At 37.0% G+C, this 20,823-nt stretch overlaps 1 protein-coding gene across 3 annotated transcripts in view; it reads right to left on the minus strand.

The window, feature by feature from the left end:
- Window positions 1–1,193: 1,193 nt before the first annotated feature.
- The window catches only part of ROCK2 (Rho associated coiled-coil containing protein kinase 2), a 103,959-nt gene continuing 84,329 nt past the window's right edge, over window positions 1,194–20,823 (minus strand). The window contains exons 21-35 of one of the 3 annotated variants that reach the window (XM_053666897.1): window positions 20,708–20,777; window positions 19,994–20,097; window positions 19,644–19,830; window positions 18,398–18,491; window positions 18,218–18,312; window positions 17,294–17,473; window positions 16,945–17,113; window positions 16,410–16,586; window positions 14,540–14,610; window positions 13,489–13,577; window positions 12,983–13,061; window positions 11,450–11,711; window positions 11,152–11,365; window positions 4,847–4,962; window positions 1,194–3,534 (exon numbers count right to left, since the gene is read on the minus strand). In XM_053666897.1, coding sequence (XP_053522872.1) covers window positions 4,860–4,962; window positions 11,152–11,365; window positions 11,450–11,711; window positions 12,983–13,061; window positions 13,489–13,577; window positions 14,540–14,610; window positions 16,410–16,586; window positions 16,945–17,113; window positions 17,294–17,473; window positions 18,218–18,312; window positions 18,398–18,491; window positions 19,644–19,830; window positions 19,994–20,097; window positions 20,708–20,777 — 1,894 coding nt within the window. In that variant the 3' untranslated portion in view covers window positions 1,194–3,534; window positions 4,847–4,859. The remainder of the gene's footprint in view (window positions 3,535–4,846; window positions 4,963–11,151; window positions 11,366–11,449; window positions 11,712–12,982; window positions 13,062–13,488; window positions 13,578–14,539; window positions 14,611–16,409; window positions 16,587–16,944; window positions 17,114–17,293; window positions 17,474–18,217; window positions 18,313–18,397; window positions 18,492–19,643; window positions 19,831–19,993; window positions 20,098–20,707; window positions 20,778–20,823) is intronic. The other 2 variants (XM_053666898.1, XM_053666899.1) reach the window with 2 other exon arrangements.

Below are 20,823 nucleotides of genomic sequence, written 5' to 3' on the forward strand. Positions count from 1 at the left end.
CCGGCGGTAGTGGGAGGGTGCCTGCCCCTGACCCACCACCATCAAATCCGAGACAGACTGCTGGTGGAAGTTCTGTACCTGTGTTTCCCCTGCACAAAGTGGAGGGTCAAAGACTCACGGGTCTGTAACCTACACTATGACTTGGGTATAACCCTTCTTTTACACCTGTCTTCTAGAGAAGGCAAACTTTGGGGGTAAATTTTGGCATTCCAGGAATATTTCACAGGAAAAGTATGAAAATACTTGTGTCTTAATTATTTATTTATTATAAAAAGCAGGCATAATATACAATTACATTACTACAAAGATGCAAGAGTCAAAAAAATCAGGGAGATACGATTTTTGTTCAAAGGGGACAGCTGATCAAACACTTATGATCATCTAAACCATGCAGTTCATAACTTATTACAATTTCAAACAAAGCTCATTGTGGGGAAGGGGACCAAGGAGAGGACCCCAGCATCACAGTCAGCACTGTCACACAGTGTGACCGTCAAAGTGCTTTACAACTCAGCCTCGGCGGCTTCTCGGAGGGACACGGAAGCCTCGTTCCAGGGAGGGCAGGGGGGTCAGTAGCAGTGAGTGTCAACACAGACGGGACTTACTCTCATCGGAGTTTTAAAAACATGTTTCTCAAAGCACGTTTCAACAAGGTAATATATAGTGTCTATTTTACCACCAGAATTCTAGAAACAGATTAACAGCAGCATAATTTCTTACACTTTGTGGTTTGGCAACCTAGAGCGTTCCTCCTTCAGGGTCTACAGACGAACTGACACAGAGGCGATCCTCAGAGCCGGGTTCCTGAAGCTCCAGCGTAGGTTAGTTCAAACGACACTAACCTAGAGTTTAAGTTTATTGGTGTACTTAGCCTTTAGCTACAGCATTTTAAAAGTTCAGAGATCTTTAAAAAATTCTTGCTTCTAGATAGCGTTTTTAAAAAATTAATACTTTTCAAAAACTCACTATACATTAATTTCAACAGTAATACAAGTGTCCTTCTACTTCTCACTATTCCCACAAAAGTACAAAAATCCAACTAAGAAAACCCCAGTTTTCACTACTTCTCAATTCTCAATAGGAGGTATTTAAGGCTGCAGGAGAAATCAGGTGTGAGGAAATACGCAACTTTTAGACCTGTATCTACCTCGGGAGCTTTGGGGCCTCAAGAAAAACGAGCTAGCACAAACTGGTTGTTAATCCAAGTCATGTCACATTTAATGAGTGCCGGGAAGGGGACACTGGGTAGGTGCACGCATCATGCGTGTACGTGCGCGAAACCAGCAACAGGGTAAAAAGCACATTCTTACCCGAGATCAGAATCTTTATTAAGCACATTTCCATTAGTTGGACAAACAATCTTATAAATCCTTATGTCAAACCATATAATGTGAAGAATCTCCATGGGAGAGATTTTCCCCACCCCTTAGCACACCTCCCCTCCCCGCGTCACTTCAATATTCCATGTGTAGTTGCATCACACCATGATTCTCCATATTCTCTGATATATACAGCATTCAAAATTTTAAACGTTTGTCATTTTTACTCAAATATTTCAATTACTCATGTGTAAACTTCAAATTATTTCACCTTAATAAAGTTTATTAAAAATATATATATACTCTCCAATTCAGAATAATGATAGAACCTCCCATAGTGTAACAAAATCTTTATATAAAATATTAATTCAGTCTCCTTTTAACAAGTCTAATGAATGGAAATATTTATTCTATATAAATTTTATATACTTTTCATTTTTAAATCTTACTTTAAAAAAAAAATCTGTGCCCCCAAACCAGAACTGCAGAACACGCCTGCCAGGGCGCCACCTGCGGCGTGCACGTCCACATCCAGCACAGACAGCGCACGTGCACGCGCACGCAGACCGGGCGGGAGAGGAAGAAGACTCAGTTTCTGGACACCGGTAAACCAAAGGCCATTCTTCAGTTTCCACAACAGTATGTGTAACTGGGGACCTAACTCTTTAAATATCTCCACACTGACCTCAAAGGGAATCCGTGAGAAATGTCCGCGTTCCTTCATTGAAATATTAAATGATGTATTTCGGTATCACACCAAACTGTGCATGTGTTGCGCGTACACAAAGACTGATAGAAGGCTACATAATTTTTTACCTGATGCTTATCACTGACGCGCACTGTCTCAGTACAAGACATGCACTTCTGTGGGATGGTGAGAAACACAGCGGGAATGGTCCTGCATAACTGTAACAGCATTTAAAAAATAAAAAGCAAGTGGCCTTTGAGGCCACTTCTTTCCAATCACCAGTTTTCATAACCCAATACCAATATATTGCCATACACAATTGTGTGTTTAAGGGATCACATTTAAATATTTAAAATATATCTAGAGTATGTTTTAGCTTTCTTTACATTTGAGATAAATTTTGAAAGTTGAGTGTGAAATGTAAAAATAGTCACGAATGTTATTACCAGAAATAAAAACACATCTAGGGTAGTCAGCAAATTCCAAGCATTTCAGAGTCACCCGCTAACACTGAGATCTGTAAAAAGGGCTGAATGAATAATAGAAATACATAAGAGATATATTAGTTCTAATACTATCCATTACTGTTCCTATCACCAATATTTTTTAAAAACTCTGTTATACAATCAAAGTAGGCTGACGCTGATGACTGTTATGTGTAAAAATAGTGCACTAGTGTCTTCTGCAAAGCAAATTTGCATCCTACAAGCTGGTAAACACTTGTTTTTTTTGTAATACAGAAAAGGGCTAAGACTGAAAAAATTAAATTAAGGCATTCAAAATGGATAAAGTTGCCTATCCTGAAGCATTAGGAGACTGACAGAATTAAGCTCCAAGTTTCTGTTACAGTAACATGAACATGCAGCTCCGACAGGTGCACGCAGATGAGTGATGGAAAACCCAACAGTATGGCTTCGTACAAGTGCATAGTTGCAACTGCAGTTAAGTAATGACATCTGATCAATGTGTATAAAAAAATAAAGTGGGATGTTTACAAAACCCTCTCACGGTATCACAGTACTCTCTTTATGTGCGTGTGTGTACACATATGTACACACACATACACACACAGTATAATGGTCACTTCTTACTGATGCAGTCTGTATCTCTGTAGTGAAATCCATTCCCAGATTCTTCTGGTAAATACGCTGGTGAAATCTCTCTGCTGGAGCTGAAAAAATGATTTCTTTAACTCTTCTCAATCCTTTTGTGCAATGTAGTGTGAGTGTCAAGAGAGCCTAATGGAACAAGTTTGGAAGAGTTGCGTATGATACTCTTACTCCACCAACCAATCACTATTGGTTCAATCTGATGCTCCAAAGAAGCCCCCAAAAACTCTCCGAGATTTACAATGTATATTGCAGGAATAAAGGGAATATATATGTATATGCATATGTATATATATATATCAGTCTCTCAGGAAAATATAGCTTTTTCATAAATTTTGGGCCATCATATTTCAGTCTTGTTTTAACTGGAAGAATATGATCACCTCGAATAATGACTGCATTCATAGAAGGCAGTTAGCTGCAAAGAAAGGAAAAATAAAGTTAGCCCAGATAGTGCAATAATTTAAGAGACTGTTAAGTTCTTTGAAAAGGCATCCCAAGTTCACTCTTAAACTCTACAGTCTTCTAGTTACTATACTTTAACATCTAAATCGTGCACAAAGCATGTTTACTGTGTTCCTTTTCTAATTTCTAGGCACATGCAATTGTATTTTCTCACATTTTCCCATACTGGCTACAAACATAGCACACAATTTTAACCCTGGTAACTAACTGTCAGGGTTAGACACCATGTCACCAAAGTAGCTCACATGAACCGAAGTTCGACTTGGAGTTTAACTGCCAGCTGCCTCATGTAGCTGACAGAACAGCAGACTTAAGGAGCACATTCTACTCAACTGTTTGCCCCTTAAAATCTATCTAATTTTAAGGAATTTGATTCCTTTAAGGAATTTTAAGGAGTCAAATTTAAGGAATGTTCATGGGAACATACATGTTGTTATAGTAAATATATGAAAAATACTCTGTATATCCTGGTTATAAACAGATCCCCAGTATTACATAACTCAAGTATGTTTTGCAATGTGCTTACTTAGGTTAAGACAGGCCTTAGTTTAAATCCATTCCATGCAAAAAGTTTAACTTATAAGGCTCAATTTTCATGAAATCTACTTCAGCCACTATTAACCAAATTATTTTACATTTTCTAAAAGCACAAGAGTTTTCACAGCATATCATTGGCACTCTTCGACAAGAGAAACATTAAATTTCCAAAAAGCAAACATTTCACAGCATCACAAAGAAAACCAGAACAGAAACAACTATTCCACAGCACTTACTAAACTTCACAAAGTTTGGATGGTTTCAACACTTGCAAGTTAGAAAGAAGCAAAGAGGAGGGAGGCAGGAAAGGGAGGAGAGTAGGAGGGAGGGAGAAGGGATCCCATGCTATGTTCACAAACTAACAGTTGTAGGGACTTGAAAACAGTGTAAATTTTACTTCTCTGAATATGGTTTCTTTGGAACAAACAGAGAATACCACAATTAGCTCCTTTCGTTATTTCTACATGTTTCATTCCTGAGATAAAAAATTATATAATTCCAATTGTATTGAAAAATATATAGCCAATAAAGAATCTGAACATAGCATTTCACTTTTATACTTAGCAAAAATTTCAGTTAGAAACTTCTGAAAACTATTTTGCAAATACATACTACTAAAAACAACTTAGTAAAATTTCAAAACTAGTCAAAAATAATGAATCCCAAGTGCAAACCACATGCGCTACTTGGAAGTACTAAAATAACTCATTTTTCACTTTTCCATTTACCCCATTTATTTCTTCAGAAACCAAAAACGTCATCATCATCATCATCATCATCATCACCACCACCATCAACATCATCAAATGACCAATTCCAGTCTTTAAATGCCAAATCAAGCAATCTGTAATAGGAGGTTTGCAAGTTTATACTGTAACACTCTTTAGAAATGGCAGTTTAATATGCTACAATCTCAAAACCACACTTTGTGCTATAAGCATGTGAACTTTCTGTCAATAATACCATGATTAAGATGGAAATACACAGGAAAATCTTCTCTTTTTATATAAATGCATATGCTCATGATGGCCAGGTACACTTCCCAGAATACTCGAGAACTGAAGACAAAGACAGTATTTGGGGTAAGACACAATCTCCTCTCCACCAGTCCCTTTGAAGATGCAACCATCCTGACGTCCAGCTCGACTGAGACCTATGAGAGCTTACCACCTGCCACCACTCCCCTCACAGAAGTGCCCAGAGTGTCCACTCACACTCTCTAGAACAGTACCACATGCCCTAGAGTACAAGGGAAATGATTAACATAGTTTTCTCCACTCTGGCAGGCCCTATTTGCTCAATGGGTCACCCACGGTTATGCATTCATTACATGGAAAACTAGGAACAAGGGAAAACCAGGTGGATAAGCAGCACTAGCAAGTCATCCTGGCTGAATAAAATGGACTTAGAGCAGTAGTATATATAGTCTTTTCTTTCCAATCCAATCCCATAATCTAACACTGCAATCATCTTTATTTTAAAAAACATAAGTAACTTTTTCAAGGTTTAATAACTGTGCTGTTCATGAATCAACTATGCCAAGGAACTCATGTAGCCCCTAAAGTCTCATCTGTGATCACTGCCACTGGTTCTTAAATTTTAGTGTAAAAGATTTTCCTGCCGCTATTTATAATGTATACTCCCAGGACACATCCCAAGAGATTCTGATATAATTGGGCTGAAGAGCAAATATTTGCAATTTATTTTTTTTAAGATTGTATTTACTTATTTTTAGAGAGAGAGGAAGGGAAGGAAAAAGAGAGGGAGAGAAACATCAATGTGTGGTTGCCTCTTGAGTGCCCCCTACTGGCCCACAACCCAGGCATGTGCCCTGGAGTGGGAATCAAACTGGCAACCCTTTGGTCCGCAGGCCAGCACTCAATCCACTGAACCACACCAGCCAGGGCTGCAGTTTAAATAAAAACCCTGAGAAAATTCTGATGCAGATAGTTGACTCTGAAAATCACTGACAGGCTAGGTTGATGGATGATCAGCCTAATTTAAAAGTAAACCAACACAGGCCCCAGCTGGTGTAGCTCAGTGGATTGAGCACAGGCCTGTGAAGCAAAGGGTCGCCGATTCGATTCCCAGTCAAAGCACATGCCTGGGCTGCAAGCCAGGTCCTTGTAGGGGACACTTGAGAGGCAACCACACATTGATCTTTCTCTCCCTTCCCTTCCCCTCTCTCTAAAAATAAATAAATAAGATATTTAAAAAAGTAAATCAACACAAATTATTCCAAAATGTGCTAAATGCAGAGCAATTATTTGAGAAACCATATAAACTCAGATATAATTATTTATTCACTTAATATGTATCACAACCTAGTATACCATCATTTTTATAGGCTTACACATAAAGTAACTTTTAGCTATGGTTGTCTTCAACTCTCCTGCCCAGAAGATTGAGATAAGTAGGTCTTCCTGAGTGTTCAAGCCCCGATTTCAGTACACTTCATGAAAAATCTGCATTTCCATTCCTTCCAAAACCCTTGAAGTGTGTACCTTTCAAATTTTAAGTCTAATCACTAAGTTCTTAGAGCTGTGCAGGACAAGACTTCCCTTAAAACCTCGCCTTCACCCCCGTCCAGTCTTCTACTTCTTGTTATTTTAACTTAAGAAATCTTTCTGTAACTTGGCTTCTTCTGCTGTCAGTTCTTTAGACCAGGATCTCATCGAGGATAAACGTACCCATCTGTTATGGAAAGACTTCAATCTGAAGAACAAAATAAAAACTCCTACGGCACAGCGTATACGGTCCCTTCCAAGCCGGCTCAGTGCTTTCTCCCGGTGTCGCCCTCCCCCACTCCAGTCTCCCTAACCCAGTCAGGCACTGCGAACACACACACAATTCCGACAGCCTAGACCCTCTGCATGTCACCTCTTGCCTGGAAGTGTCTTTTCCTGGAAAATTACTGGTACTCCATTTTTTGGACACCTTTCTTGATGTCTCCAGGCAGAATTCTCCATACTTTTCCTTTGCTACTCCATTACATTTGTGAATCTACTGTAAACAACATTTTAAACAATACTGTAACTATCTGTTCAACTACCTCCTCCATTTAATTAATCACTTCAGGTCTATGAAACTTATTGCAAACACTACTTCAGAACAGGTACATTTAATTTTGAGTTTAATTAGCAGAATACAAGAATACCCATTTCTTTACATCTTGCCAACGCTAAATTTCTTAGCCTATACCAGCTTGGCAGGTAAAAATAATTTTAACATTATAGTTTTAATTTAATTTTAATTTCTTTGCTTAATAATCAGGTTGGCCACTTTGTATTTATGGCAGTACCTGCATATTCCTCACTAATTTTTACACTGGAAAGAGGCAATCTCCTTTTTCTTAATGATTTCTTTGAAAACTCTCTATATAAAGATGGTATTTTACAAATATATGGTGTTTTAAAAATTTACAAGGCTTTAATTTTTGGTTAGTCAATCTTCAACTTTATTTTCTTCCTTTGTTTTTATTCTTAGGGAGTTCTTTTCCAATCCAAGATCAGACACATATTTTCTTCTACTTTGTTTATGAATTTTTGACACTTTAAGTCATATATAATCTTATTAGTTTTTCCCAAATAATTATTGTTAATTCTCTGATATTTAGAAACAGAAAAGAACAAAGAGAAGATAATGATGACATAATAGTTCCCTCCATTCCTAGTTCAAACTGTGTTGGCAAGGCCTTACTTCTTAAAACTCAATATATGAGAATTTTTTGCATGTTTGCATTATATTCTTCTATGTGGCTTAAATATTGCATTTAAAATAAAAGCTCTTTAAAAGAAAAATAATTATAGAGACACAGCCCTCAGCAGAGAGCAGTATTTTGTGTCTGGCGTGGCAACAAATTAAGGTTTTCCCAAACTGTCTTCATCAAAAGTCAGCACTCTATTCATAAATTTCCTAACTTTCCAATACAGTACTTTAATTTCTCTGGAAATAGCATTTCCACACATTTTATAACTTGTCAACTTGTTTCTCTTCACACGGCTGTGAGGCCATGGAGCGTTAGGTACAGGAGAGAATGCCGAGTGTGGAACTAGACCGCAGCTCCGCACTCCAGGCTCTGCAGCCGGGCAGCGGCGCGGCCCTGGACGCACACTGTGTCTACATCTCGGTCTCATCGTCTGTTAGGTGGGAATTAATGCTAAATCACAGGGTGGTTGTAAGGGTAATTTAGTACAGTTAAAGAAAGTATCTGGCATATATACTATGCCCTCAAAATGTTAATAATAATAACAATAATAATAGCTACCACTTATTTAACTATCACTTTAAAACAATCCACCACAGAAAAAGGGAAGTGGCACAGAGAGTTAATGGGAGAATCAGAACCAGGGACACCACAAAAGTCAAAGGGGAAAATGTAACAGTGCAACTGCTAACAAAGCAGACACTGAGAAAAGTTAAAAAAAAGATTAGGTGTATGTACGGGTGTTCTGTTATAGCATTTATATCACATCATATATATATATACGATATATACCAAAGCCAAATCTTTGTTTTTAAGAAGACCCCATGGTAATTAGTTAAACTAAAGCTAGACTGACGAGTCCTAAGAGTAATGTTACATAAACAGAAATAAACAGCTAGATTATTAACTTACTGCTGATACACACCTGAAATTCAGGTCCTAAATTTCCTGGGATGATCTTTTAACAGCTCCGCCCACCTTTCTGGAGGAACGTGTTATTTATAACACGAGCAGAATGCTATCCACGGGAGCCACGCTGCACAGTGCCAGGCTGCTACACAGGACAGACCGGGGAGCCTGGGCCATCTCCAAGTCAGTGAGCGCCCGCGGTGGCAGGGCGCCCGCTCTAGAGCAAGCCTACCCTCCCCACTCTGGAACTTCCAGCTACTTGGGAGCTTGCCCCTGCTGAGTTAAAAATGTGCCTCTCCACTTGGCTCCTGTTCTAACATAACTTCTAAGCAGAAGTACTTTATACTTTAAAAATCTTTATTGCTGTTTATGATCGCCCATTCTTTCAAACAATTTCTTCAGAAAATTAAATGCCCTTAGTTTCTCCACTTGCAGCATGAGTTATACTTTCAAACAACTCACTAGCCCCTCATTCTCCTGTGTACACCCTCTGACCTGTGCCCTTCTTAAACGTGACTCCCAAAAAGGAGTGCAGACTGTGAGGTTACTCATGGGAGGCAGACACAGATGCAACAAGGTAAAAAGCAATGGGGGCAGAGATGTTAAGCCCAATGGAAATACTATTGCAGCGGTATAATAAAATACAAAATTAAACTTTATATTTAAAACTTCAAAGAGTATACTAGATTAAAAAATTTCACAAAAATACTCTATACATTTTACAGTCAGTTTTGCCATTAGTTTTATCTACATGCATAGTTGTGAAAGAAATCCCTATTACTTACTGTTGCTATGTAAAATGTATTAAAAGAAATCAATGAAGAATGATTTGAAGGGCAGGGCCAGAACTAAAACAGAACAAAAAGTAACAAAAATCAAAAGTAAACATGCTTTCAGATAGTCCATAATGCTGAACTAGGGGAGGAGGGAAGAAGGAAAGTGAATGAACATGAAACAGTCATGCAACTGAACACATGCCTCTCTAGGTCTGAACATTGCTCCATAAACAAATCCTACGTGTTATCACTTGTAGTGAAATCATTAACTCGTCAAACAGGACAAAAGAATAAAATATATGAAAAAGACTAGAGTTCTTATAATCTTGAAACTAAACAAATTATTTGCCCTTCTGGAGTCTGAATCAAAAAGAAAAATAACACCAAATATACTCCACAGGAGTACTGTAAAGATCAAGTAAGAGAATATACAGTAAGTTATATACAGAGGCACTTCAGAAGCTGTAAAGCACTATATATGGTAAAGAATTAAAACAGCATTTATGCATTAATAGTTCTACAATATTAATAATAGAAATTTAATAAGTTTTAGATGTTTGGTACATGGCACATGAAATGACCTCAAGCATCTCTGAATTAAGTTTCTTCAGCTTAATTACTATCACATAATCACTAATTTCATAATATTTTTTAGCATACCTCACACAAAAATTCAATATTTTTCACTGCTGTAACACCAATTCTACCTTTGTCATTCTAAATTATTTTCTTGAGATATTACTTTCAAGAAAAGTTTCATATAAGATGTTTGTGGTTAGAATGAAAAGTTTTCTGAGAATACAGCCAATGCACATCATTATTCACACACTGAAGGCCCTGTGTCAGGGAACAAAAAGGATACCTGCAGTTAGACACCTGACCTAAGTACACACTGTACCCTTCAGACAACCAAATCTTCCTTTTCATGAACAGCTATATTTATAAACATTGCAGTATCTAGTAAGACCAGAAATGGTTTATTCTGAATGAGTAACTACGTTACTATAATGTACCCACATAAACCGGCTCCCCTCAAATGTTTCTGTGCATTAATGCTACTCTCTGGACTCGCCCCATAATCCCAACTTCTCTTCAATTACAAGGATGTCCACTTTACCCATTAGTTACTGCCTGCATTTTTAAAGGTGATCAATATTGCTCTTTAAATCAAAGACAAATTATTACTTTAGACTTAGAAATCTCAGTTAAGAAGTAGGACTTCAGCCCTGCCTCCCCAATCATCCAACACAGAAGATGTTAAGACGCTGCAGCATCAAACACAGTGTGTGCCTGACACTCAGAGGGCCATGTGCGCGTTCTGTCCACTAAGTCGCTAGGTTAGTCAGTGTGCCCATAATTCTAAAACGTTACGATTACATAGAGAAATGTGACAAAAATGAGCCCTTTGTGTATTTTTGGTTGAGTTAAATATATGTGTGTAATTCAGTAAATAAATTTATATTACATTCATCTAAATCAATGAATAAGACATGCAAGTTTAAACAGTTTCGAACATTTGGTATTCCACAGTTAAGTACAATATCAAGGAAAGGAAAACTGTAATTAGAAAAAAGTATAGTTTAAATATGAATAGCAAAATATTTCTAAACACTGTAATCTTCACCACCTTTTTAGTTATTACCTTGGTTTATTCGGAGCGAGCTGTCGACTTGGCCGTCTAATGGACTGGTTCTGCTGTATCTTCATTGAAGTTCTAGGAGATGACCGTGCAAAAGGGTCTGGAGCTGGAGGCTTTTTAGGTATCTTTTTCACCAATCGACTAACCCACTTTTGCTGTTCTTCTGTAGAATTTGCTAATATCAACAGATTCTTTGCCGTTGAAATATCATAGTACACTATAAAATATTTGAAAAAATTTAATGTGTTTAAAATGACTTGAACATAAATAATACTGACGGAGCAAGTAAGCTGCTGTTTACCTTTGCAAGGCGCTATAATCTCCTCCTTTTTGTCCATGTGATCTTTATGGCACTTGATATGGCAGCGGCGGCACTCTAACGCAGGAGGCGGCTTGAACATATGCCACAACGGCTTCATACAAGCCTCGCAGTTGGTTGGGAAATGATAGAGAGTAGGAATAAATTCATGTCCCTTATGGCAAATATAATTAGACTTTTCTCCCACTGGCTCCACTGGAAACTCTTGTTCCTTCTTACTTTCTCCTTCATTGGCATACAGAATCTGTAAATACCAAAAAGCACAATGAGTTATTTCTAAACAAAAGTAATTTCGTATATAATAACATTCTCACAATATAAATAAAATAAAATTAACCTAAATTATTCAGTAAGAAGAAAATGGATCTGACATTCAAATGTTAGTAAGTTCTGTCTCATCATGAGCTTGTATGAGAAAAGTCATTAAACCATCACTTTGGTTCATTTCAAAAGAATCAATCCTGTTCAAATGGTGCCTTCTTTTTTTCCCATGATATCTTACTATATTTCAGCAGTTTTATCAGATTAAGCTAGCAAAATGTAAATTTACACTTGAGGAGTGCTAGAACATTGTTCTGGAAGGGTGTTCAAAATAATCACCTGAAGAGATGTGGCAACTGCATGACTGCTGATAACTGCAAACACAGCTATAACCGAAAAGATTTGTGTCTGGAGACTTGATGGAGAAAGGAAAAGAGGGGAAGGTATGTGACATACTCCAAGTCAACAGGATGAGCACCAGAAAAGAACTCCCCCACAGCACACCAAGCACAGTGGCTTTTACGTGGAAGGGACTCAGTAACTAATTGTTGGTTTGACTAATTTTAAATATTTTATTTATTTATTTTTAGAGAGAGGGGAAGGAAGAGAGGGCGAGAAACATCGATGTGTGAGAGACACATCAATCAGATGCCTCCCGCACACCCCCTCTACTGGGGGACCTGGCTTGCAACCAGGCATGTGCTCTGACTAGGAATCGAACCAGGGACCTTTCAGCTTGCAGACCAGCATTCAATGCACTGAGCCACACCAGCGGTTTGACTAACTTTAAAATGAAAGTAGTACAAAGAAGACTTTGGCTTGACTTTATATCAGAAGAAAAGGGCTACTGGGTGCAAAATTTAACTTTATGAGCAACTTTTTTCACTTTCTAGAGAGCAGAACATAAAACCAAAACCAGAAGGACAAAATTTAATGCTTAAAAAATCATAAGCACACTTGAACAAAAGGTTGGCAAAAACAGGAAACATGATATAAATACATTACAGACTTTGAAATGTAAATTAAATGGTCAGAGGAATGAAGACATATCCAGACAGAACAGGCATGAAATGTCACAAAAGAATGAACCGCCTTTAAAGGGGACTAAAACTGAAAGGTAATCTGAAGATGGCCCACTAATAAAAGAATTTAATGTCACATAATGCTTAAAATCTCTAAAAAGGAAAACAAAAACAAAAACAAAAACAGAAAATAAGAATCAACCAACCAAAAACAAAGTGAAACTAGGTTTACCTGAAATATCCTTGGAATCTCTTTAGCATCTGCTCTATATACATCTGTCTGTGTGACTGGTCGGACATGAAACAACTTGCTATAAAAAATGTTAATAAAGGAATGAAATATTATCAAAAAATCAAGTTACATTAGTTATCCAATACTAGTTGGACATTAAAACTGACTACTTTGACCCATGTTAGAAAGTCAAAGAATATCTTGCTCTATTACGTCAATCACTTGAGATTTGGAGAAATTTTCAGTAAGTCAGAAAGTTTCATGATTAGTTTCAGAAAACAACACAGTAAAGACACATGAAATAATGATTTAGCTACTTCATACCCCAGATCTCCACCTGCACGAAGCAAACACAAACAGTGCAATGACACACGGCAGGCGCTGTCCTACGCGAGTGCACGCGTTCTACCACACGACTAACACACTGCATCAGCGTGGCAGAAGAGGTCATCACTCTCTCATACTTAAAAAATGAAGTTCCTAAATATTCCAGTAAAAACACTTACTCTATATCTAAAACCATGTAAGGATTAGATTGTTCTTTATCTTGTTCACTGTCATAGAAAAGAATCTTCTTACTGCTTACAATCACATACTGTTAAAAAGAAGGGAAGAAATTAAACAATGATTAAAGTTGACATGCATCTTATTTTCTTTGAAAATAAACTTTCTTTTAGCAATAAAAATCACATAAAATACCTAAGTTAAATAACTAAAAAGTTCTTAATATACCCTTAGAAAAGTCTTCTTTAAAATAATAAAAAATTGTGCTTGTATATAATTTAAATAAGCAAATTAAAAATGAATTCAGATATATTTTTAGATTGATTTGGCTTCAAGATCCAATAGCACAGGTAACCTGTTACTGTTTACGTCCCCCTCAGATCAGTAAGTCAAACCTCAGGCCCAATGGGACAGTATTAGGAGGAAGGGCTTTCGGAAGGTGACTATGTCACAAGAGCAAAGCCCTCATAAATGGGATCGACGGTCATACAAAGGGGGTTTCAGAGAGACCCCAAGCCCCTTCTGCCTCGGGAGGACTAAACGGGAAGTCTGCAGTCCGGAAGAGGGCCTTCACAGGGCCCAACCATGCCAGCGTCCTGGACCTCCGGCTTCCGGAACCACGAGGAATAACTTTCCGTTTTTCCTAAGCTACCCAGCCTGTGGTATTTTGTTAGCACAAAGTACCTGAAAGAACTACACACATCAAAACTGAACATGATAACATCAATAACCATAGTAACAAAGGAAAAAAAATAAGGGGGTCTTTCAGTCATACCCAGAGTGGTTTTCCCACCAAATGCGCAAAAGCACGGGTGTCTGTTTTCTTAACACCAAAACATGTTTTATTATTAACACTCTATTAATGATAAAGTTACTTTTTACAAAGATATATAAAATCGTATCACTCCAACTCAGAAAGCACAAACAAGTTTTATGTGTCTCAAGGCCCTAGTTACATCAGTTGGGTGTATCTTAAAACTGAAGAAGTGAAAGGGCTGTAGCCAAACCAACTAAGAGTGGAGCAAAAGAGCCATATTCTAAAGCGCCACTTACCTTTCTAACCCATCCAAACTTCTTAGTGTTATTTCTCACAGGCAATGAAAGCCATCCCTCTAGTCTTGATTCTGTAAGAAAAACCCAAGATATGAGGAAAAATAAAAAATTCTGCTAAGAAAATGGGAAATTTAATACAATTTTAACATAAAGTCACAAATCAATCTACCTTTCAGAATTTACCACTGCACATTAGCTAGGATATAATAACACGGGATCAGTATAAGCAAGCTAAGCAATGCAAACAAAATTCAGGTTATATCATATTGGAAATACATACATATTCTGTAGTTTATAGTCAAATGCCCCACTGATTAAATCCATGCATTTGCAAAGTTCAGCAGAAAAGTTGCAAGAAAGAGAAGCAGCGCTCTATTCTCACTAATCGACCTGTACTGGAGTCCTTTGTTTTTCCTTTGGGAGGCCTAACTACAGATATACCACACATTTTCTTCTAAGAAAACATTTCAAGTGAGTAATTACATGTTCAGGAAAAATGAACTTTTAGAATGGCTGTAATAAAATGAAACAAAATTGTGCATATTACAGATTAAGTTTGATTAATGAGTAGAAATACAACCAAAAGATGTCTAAATTCTAAAACATCAAAATCAATACAATTCTAGTAAAGGAAACTGAACTTAGAATTTGTTCTACTGGCATTTCATTAACATCTTTTAATAAACTAATTAAGGAGAGTAAACATTTTGACATTATTCTAATAAGAAAAGTAACTCTGGCCTGTTCTACAAATACTATGTGTCTGCACTGTGCGAGACGCCCCACATCAACTTCCCTTCCCCCCCCAGTGCCTGCAGGAAAGTCACAAGGGACAAGCCTCTGAGCCCAGCACCCAGGCACCCTTCTCATCCTCCAAACTCTCCCACAGAAACGCCGTCATCAAAACAGCTGCATGCGCAGCCCTGGACCTGGTCCTACACCAGTTTAAAGGGCTAAGTCGGATGACTCCTAACAACAGGCGTAAGACTGAAATAATTTTATTGCTAAGCTCTAAAACAACTTCAATACAACCACTTGTGTTTTATATTATATACTGATGTATACCTGGGAAATGTGGTGACAATGTAGCATTCTGCCACATAGAATGCGTATTTTTTGGCCCAAATTTTTGAGGGAAAAATAAGAATGCATATTATACACGAGAGAGCATTATAAGTGGGAAAATATGGTAACTACTGTTATTTTACTTTGATTTCTTTTTATTTTATTTTGTTATTGTTGTTCAAGTACAGTTGTTTCCATTTCCCCCACCACCCCCCCTCCCAATAAAAGGCTAAATTTTATCTCACATTCAACTGTTCCTACACCAATTTCCTGTGGCATCTACATTACATGTTTTTGTACTTACGCCAACTTTGTATAAACACAATTTTATGTGCTTTCTGTCCAGTGTCTTTACTTACACTACAAGAACAAAGATAAGGTCAAACTGTCTTTCGAGGCCCAGCGAAGTGCTGCGTGGTGAGCACTCGCTGCAAACCCAAGTGCACCTTCCAAGACAGCCTGCATGCCTTTTCCATACTGTCTCTCTGAATATGAAATTTCAGAAAGAATTTCTTCCTGGTTGAACATGGATAAAACAGGTTGTGAAACCATATGCTCTTAAATGATGCAAAGCGCTGCCTCATTTCTTGTAAGCCCACAAAATCAATCTATCAGTTGTACAATAAAAGTAATGCCGTGTGCAAATACCCTGAAAACAAACTCTTTTTTCATGCAGCAGTCTCTTTTTAATTGAGACTAGAGCAACTGGCTAGAGTTAGTGAATATCAGTTAATGTTTCCAAAGTTTTTCACAAGGACTTAAAATTAAGAATAGTGAGCAAGGTGAAAGGTTTTCAGGATATCACCTGTATCATTAGGTCCCGATGAGATAGGTAAGTAAGGCAAAGAGTCTTCTTCTGAATCAGAGTCAGAGTCAAGGAGCGAACGAGAACTGGAAGGCTTAGTGGCAATACTGAGAGAGGTGGAGGAGCGCTGGTAGGTGAATGACATGGATTCCATAGTGTGTGACTGAGTGACATGGACTAAAGACCCAACATAAAAAAGTAAGAACGCAGAAAAGAGTTAAGAGAAGAAAAAAATAAAAACTTAAAAGGAGAGCTACTTAAACTATATAATGAGCTAATTTAAGTAACTAAATATGTGGAATTTTCCTTTGTGTTTTTAATGAAAAATTTTGTCAAAAGTCACTAAGTACAGTAGGTTTAAGCTGTTGTTGGAACCTCCACTCCAAGGAGCAGGTTCTTCCCTTAAAGAAATCACAAACATTTTCCTCAGGAACAAAGTCAGTCGTCACAGGGCTTTAAAACAGCCATCAGTTTTATATTTAAGACAGAAGTCTTTTAATAAGAATAAATGTAAGGGCTAAAAACAAGCTTGTACCTGGAAACCCATCATCCGCCTCAGTGTCCCCGGGCCCACTGCCTGTGCTGGAACTGTCCATGCCCATGTGTAAGGCCTGGAGCTGTGACCGCAGCTGCTCAATGTCACTGTCTTTACTGTCCAGTGTCATCTGCAGTTCAATTCGAATTTGGCTCTCTTCAGCTATTTGCTATGAGAAATTAAATTATGTTATATTAGCTGGATGCCATATATCTCATGAATTTTTATTCTTATTCTTAGTTTAATAATTATTAACAGAAATGTTCTATAACCAATAAAATACACACAGATATTAAAGTCTACTTCTAAAAAAGAAGTCCTCAGTCTAGAGTTCAAAAAGCATCCTTACAGCCTGCATTTCATTCAGTTCTTTCTGATACTTGATCATCTGCTGCGTCAATTTTTCACGTTCAGACTTCAGCTCCATGTGCAGCTTCCTATTCTCCTTCTCTTTTCTCCGCACGTCTGTGTCACTGCCACGTTTGATAGGCTCTTTCCGATTCATGATCTCAGCCAACTTATTCACAGCCTTAAAAACACAAGAATAAGAATATGAATAAATAAAATACATTATGTTGATGGTTGCTTGGTAACTCATCAATAGCAAGTTATACAACCACTAATAGTCTTCGCCGCTTTGCACAGGGCCACCAAAAAACACTGTACATTAAGTAACACGTCTCCTTTCATTCCTCATTACCCTTCCCCAGTCTGTACTCATTAGTTTTTCACTTATGTTTTCTGAGAATTGTGACATGAAATGTTTATGGGTTCAACTGCATGTCACTTTTTGTCACTGTGAATTCTTAAGTTTCAAGAGAGATTTTTACTTGCAGTGGCATCACATTAATAGAATGCACGTCCAACCACAGAGCAGAGCCCCGGGGACCCACAAGTATCGGTGGTGTATGCACAACTGTGACAGCCGGCAGAAGGTGGTCAATAGTCACAAGCACCTGTACGACTGACCCTTTTCCAGGCTGTCGGCAAATGGTCATTCTCTATAGTTTATTAAAAAGAAAAAACTTATCAGATTATGATAAAAATTAGGAAGGAATGTGACTCGGTATGAAAAAATTAACAAAAAACTTAAACATTGAACTGGTCAATGTTAATCAAATCTAGCTTCTACTAACTTGGCAAAAATCACTATGACTGTTCATAAATACTGATACATTCAATGACTGCTGTGGACAATCTGTAACACCAGAGGTAAACTGTAAAAGACAAACTAAAAAAATGCACAATCCTATTTAGAGTTTATTCTACATACTTGAGTTTTCAGTGTTCTCTCTGTTAACAACTGCTTCTCGAATTGTGCTTTAATAGCTGCTGCACTTATTTCTTCATCTTTCAACCTTGACAGTTCTGAAAATGGAGAAATGTAAACATTATATAACTAAGACACAACTATGAAATATATTTAAAATAAACATTCTATGTTAATACATACGTTCTTGGGCATCTTTCAATTTGTTATTTAATTCTTCTTTCTCATTTGCAAGATTGGCAACATCACTAGTTAGTGTCCTATTAGTTTCTTCAAGCTAAGAAATTAAAGTAGAATAAATATCACACTCCAATTTATAAATTTAAATTATAAAGCAGTAATTCAAAATGAAAATATCCTAGAATGTTGCTACAACTCTTGTTTTTCTAACTACCTCTATCTCTAGATGTCTTGCCTTTATGTTACCTTACCAAACTTCACTCTTGAAGAAAATTTTCCTAACCGCAATAAAACTTCATATGCACCCCAAGAAGCCGAAAAAAACCGTCCTTCTCTCAAATATCCTAAGCAGTATTTTTAATGAGAAAAACCTTTAATAAACTGAAAAAAAGCAAATAACTATAACAAAGCTCTGCGTTCTATCATACAGAATAAACAAAATTTAAAACTGCAGTATTTCTTTTGGAACATTGTTTTAAAACAGAATATAAAATTTTACTAAAGAAAGTTGATGTCCTTTTGTATTCTCTCCAAATCCTGTTCCTATTCTTCCTTTCTGAAGGAATTTTTACTGTGAACTGTTCCATCCTTTTCATTCATGACTGTGTATTTTTATTACATAAACATGAAACAATATATAGTAGAGTTTTATGTGATTTTAAATAATCCATAAAGAGCACCATGCTGTATTTATCTTTCTGTAGCTGCTTTCACTCAAAATTATATTGGGTTGTTGATACAAAGATCTAATTCATTTTAACTCATATAGGAGTTTCATATTCCACCACATTTCATCCATCCACTCATTCACCTACTGAAAAGACAACTGAGTTTTTGCTATTACAAACATTCATGCTGCTGTGAGTACTGTGCCTGAATCCCACTAGCAAATTTATCTTAATGTGTGTGGACTTTCTTTGGATAATATGAATGTTTAAAATTTACTGGAAATTGCCACACTATTCTATGATACTAAATCTACATGCTTCACAATAATAAATATGAATGCCATTTTCCAGACATCCTTCAAACATCTAAAATTAGTCAAGTTATTGAATCTCTGCCAACGTGATGAGTATAAACAACGCTGAGAAACTGATGGTTAAGTGGTGGAAAATCTCGTAGCCAGCGTGTATAATTTTTCACTTAGATCTATGTTACAATATTTTCCTAGTGCTTCTAAAAACAACTTATGATATAGTAATTTAATTATAATGAAAAAAAAACAAACAAACAAGAATTTACTTACAGATGCAATTGTAGCATCTTTTTCACTGAGTTCCTGTTTGTGCCTCGCCATCATCTCTTTGATCTCTAGCTCTTTCATGATTTTCTCTTTTTCCAAATCAGAATACTGTTCTTCAGCAATTGAACGTGCCAGCTGCTCAGAATCTGCTTTGGTCAAGGTGATCTCCAGCTGAGCAGCCAAGGAGTCCCTACATTTTAGAGATATATCATCTTAATGTTCGACTTTTCACTGTGAAGTCAAAGTTTGTGTCTGACTCACTCCATTCACCAATCTCTATTTGGGTAGAGCAGGCACTCTTCTAGGAGCAGGGTACGTACCTACGAACAAAAGAGACGGGACCCTGTCCTTACCTTTCATCCTGTAATTCCTGTTTCTTCTGCTGTAATTCTTTACACAGTTTGGTCTTCTCTTCACATTCTTCTTTAAGTTCCCTAACCTGTGTTTTATAGAGGGTCTACACAGAAAAACATAAAAGAAACATAAACCACCACCATCATCAAGAATACTATTTTTACATTTATAATGTATCTACACAAAAAGTTGAGCACATAAACATATATTCATAACACTGAGTAATGCTGAGCCACTGAGCAAAGTAATAGTTTAATGAGCTTTTCTATTTCCTTATAATCAACCGATTAACTAGTACAGTTCAGCTAATGATTTAGAAGCATGATTTTCAACTGGACATCATACTAGGATTTCTCATTAAATGACAGAGACTGGTAGGGATGAAGAGACAAAAAAATGACTAATTTAGACTAGATAATTTTGTTGGCTTAAATTGATGAAACAGAAATAACAGCTACTATTTCATATTTTAAAACTGAGCTAAAAAAAGTATGAATGTTACAATAACAACTTTATTTGTCTCATTACAAAAACAGTATTCCTCTAAAAGCAATGCTTTTAATCAAGTTCATAAGGGATGGGCCTGTGCTTAGAGCTCTTTTGTAAACAATGATAACAATCTAGTCTAAACACAAGAATCATTCTGCAAGCTGTGCAGCATTTTTTTTTATTCTACAAATATAAGTTTTCAGATTAATGTGTTTGGAACTTACTGAGAAATACTGCTCTGCTTCAAGCTGGTCTTGGAGCTCTTTCATCTGCCCATCTGCATCCTGACGCTCTCTGGGGCAATATTGAGTCAAATGTTAAACGAGTTACACACGTGTTA

This window comes from Artibeus jamaicensis, unplaced genomic scaffold (genome assembly GCF_021234435.1).
Source record: "Artibeus jamaicensis isolate MK-2021 breed Jamaican fruit bat unplaced genomic scaffold, CSHL_Jam_final contig_465, whole genome shotgun sequence".
In the NCBI taxonomy this organism is placed as follows: Eukaryota; Metazoa; Chordata; class Mammalia; order Chiroptera; family Phyllostomidae; genus Artibeus; species Artibeus jamaicensis.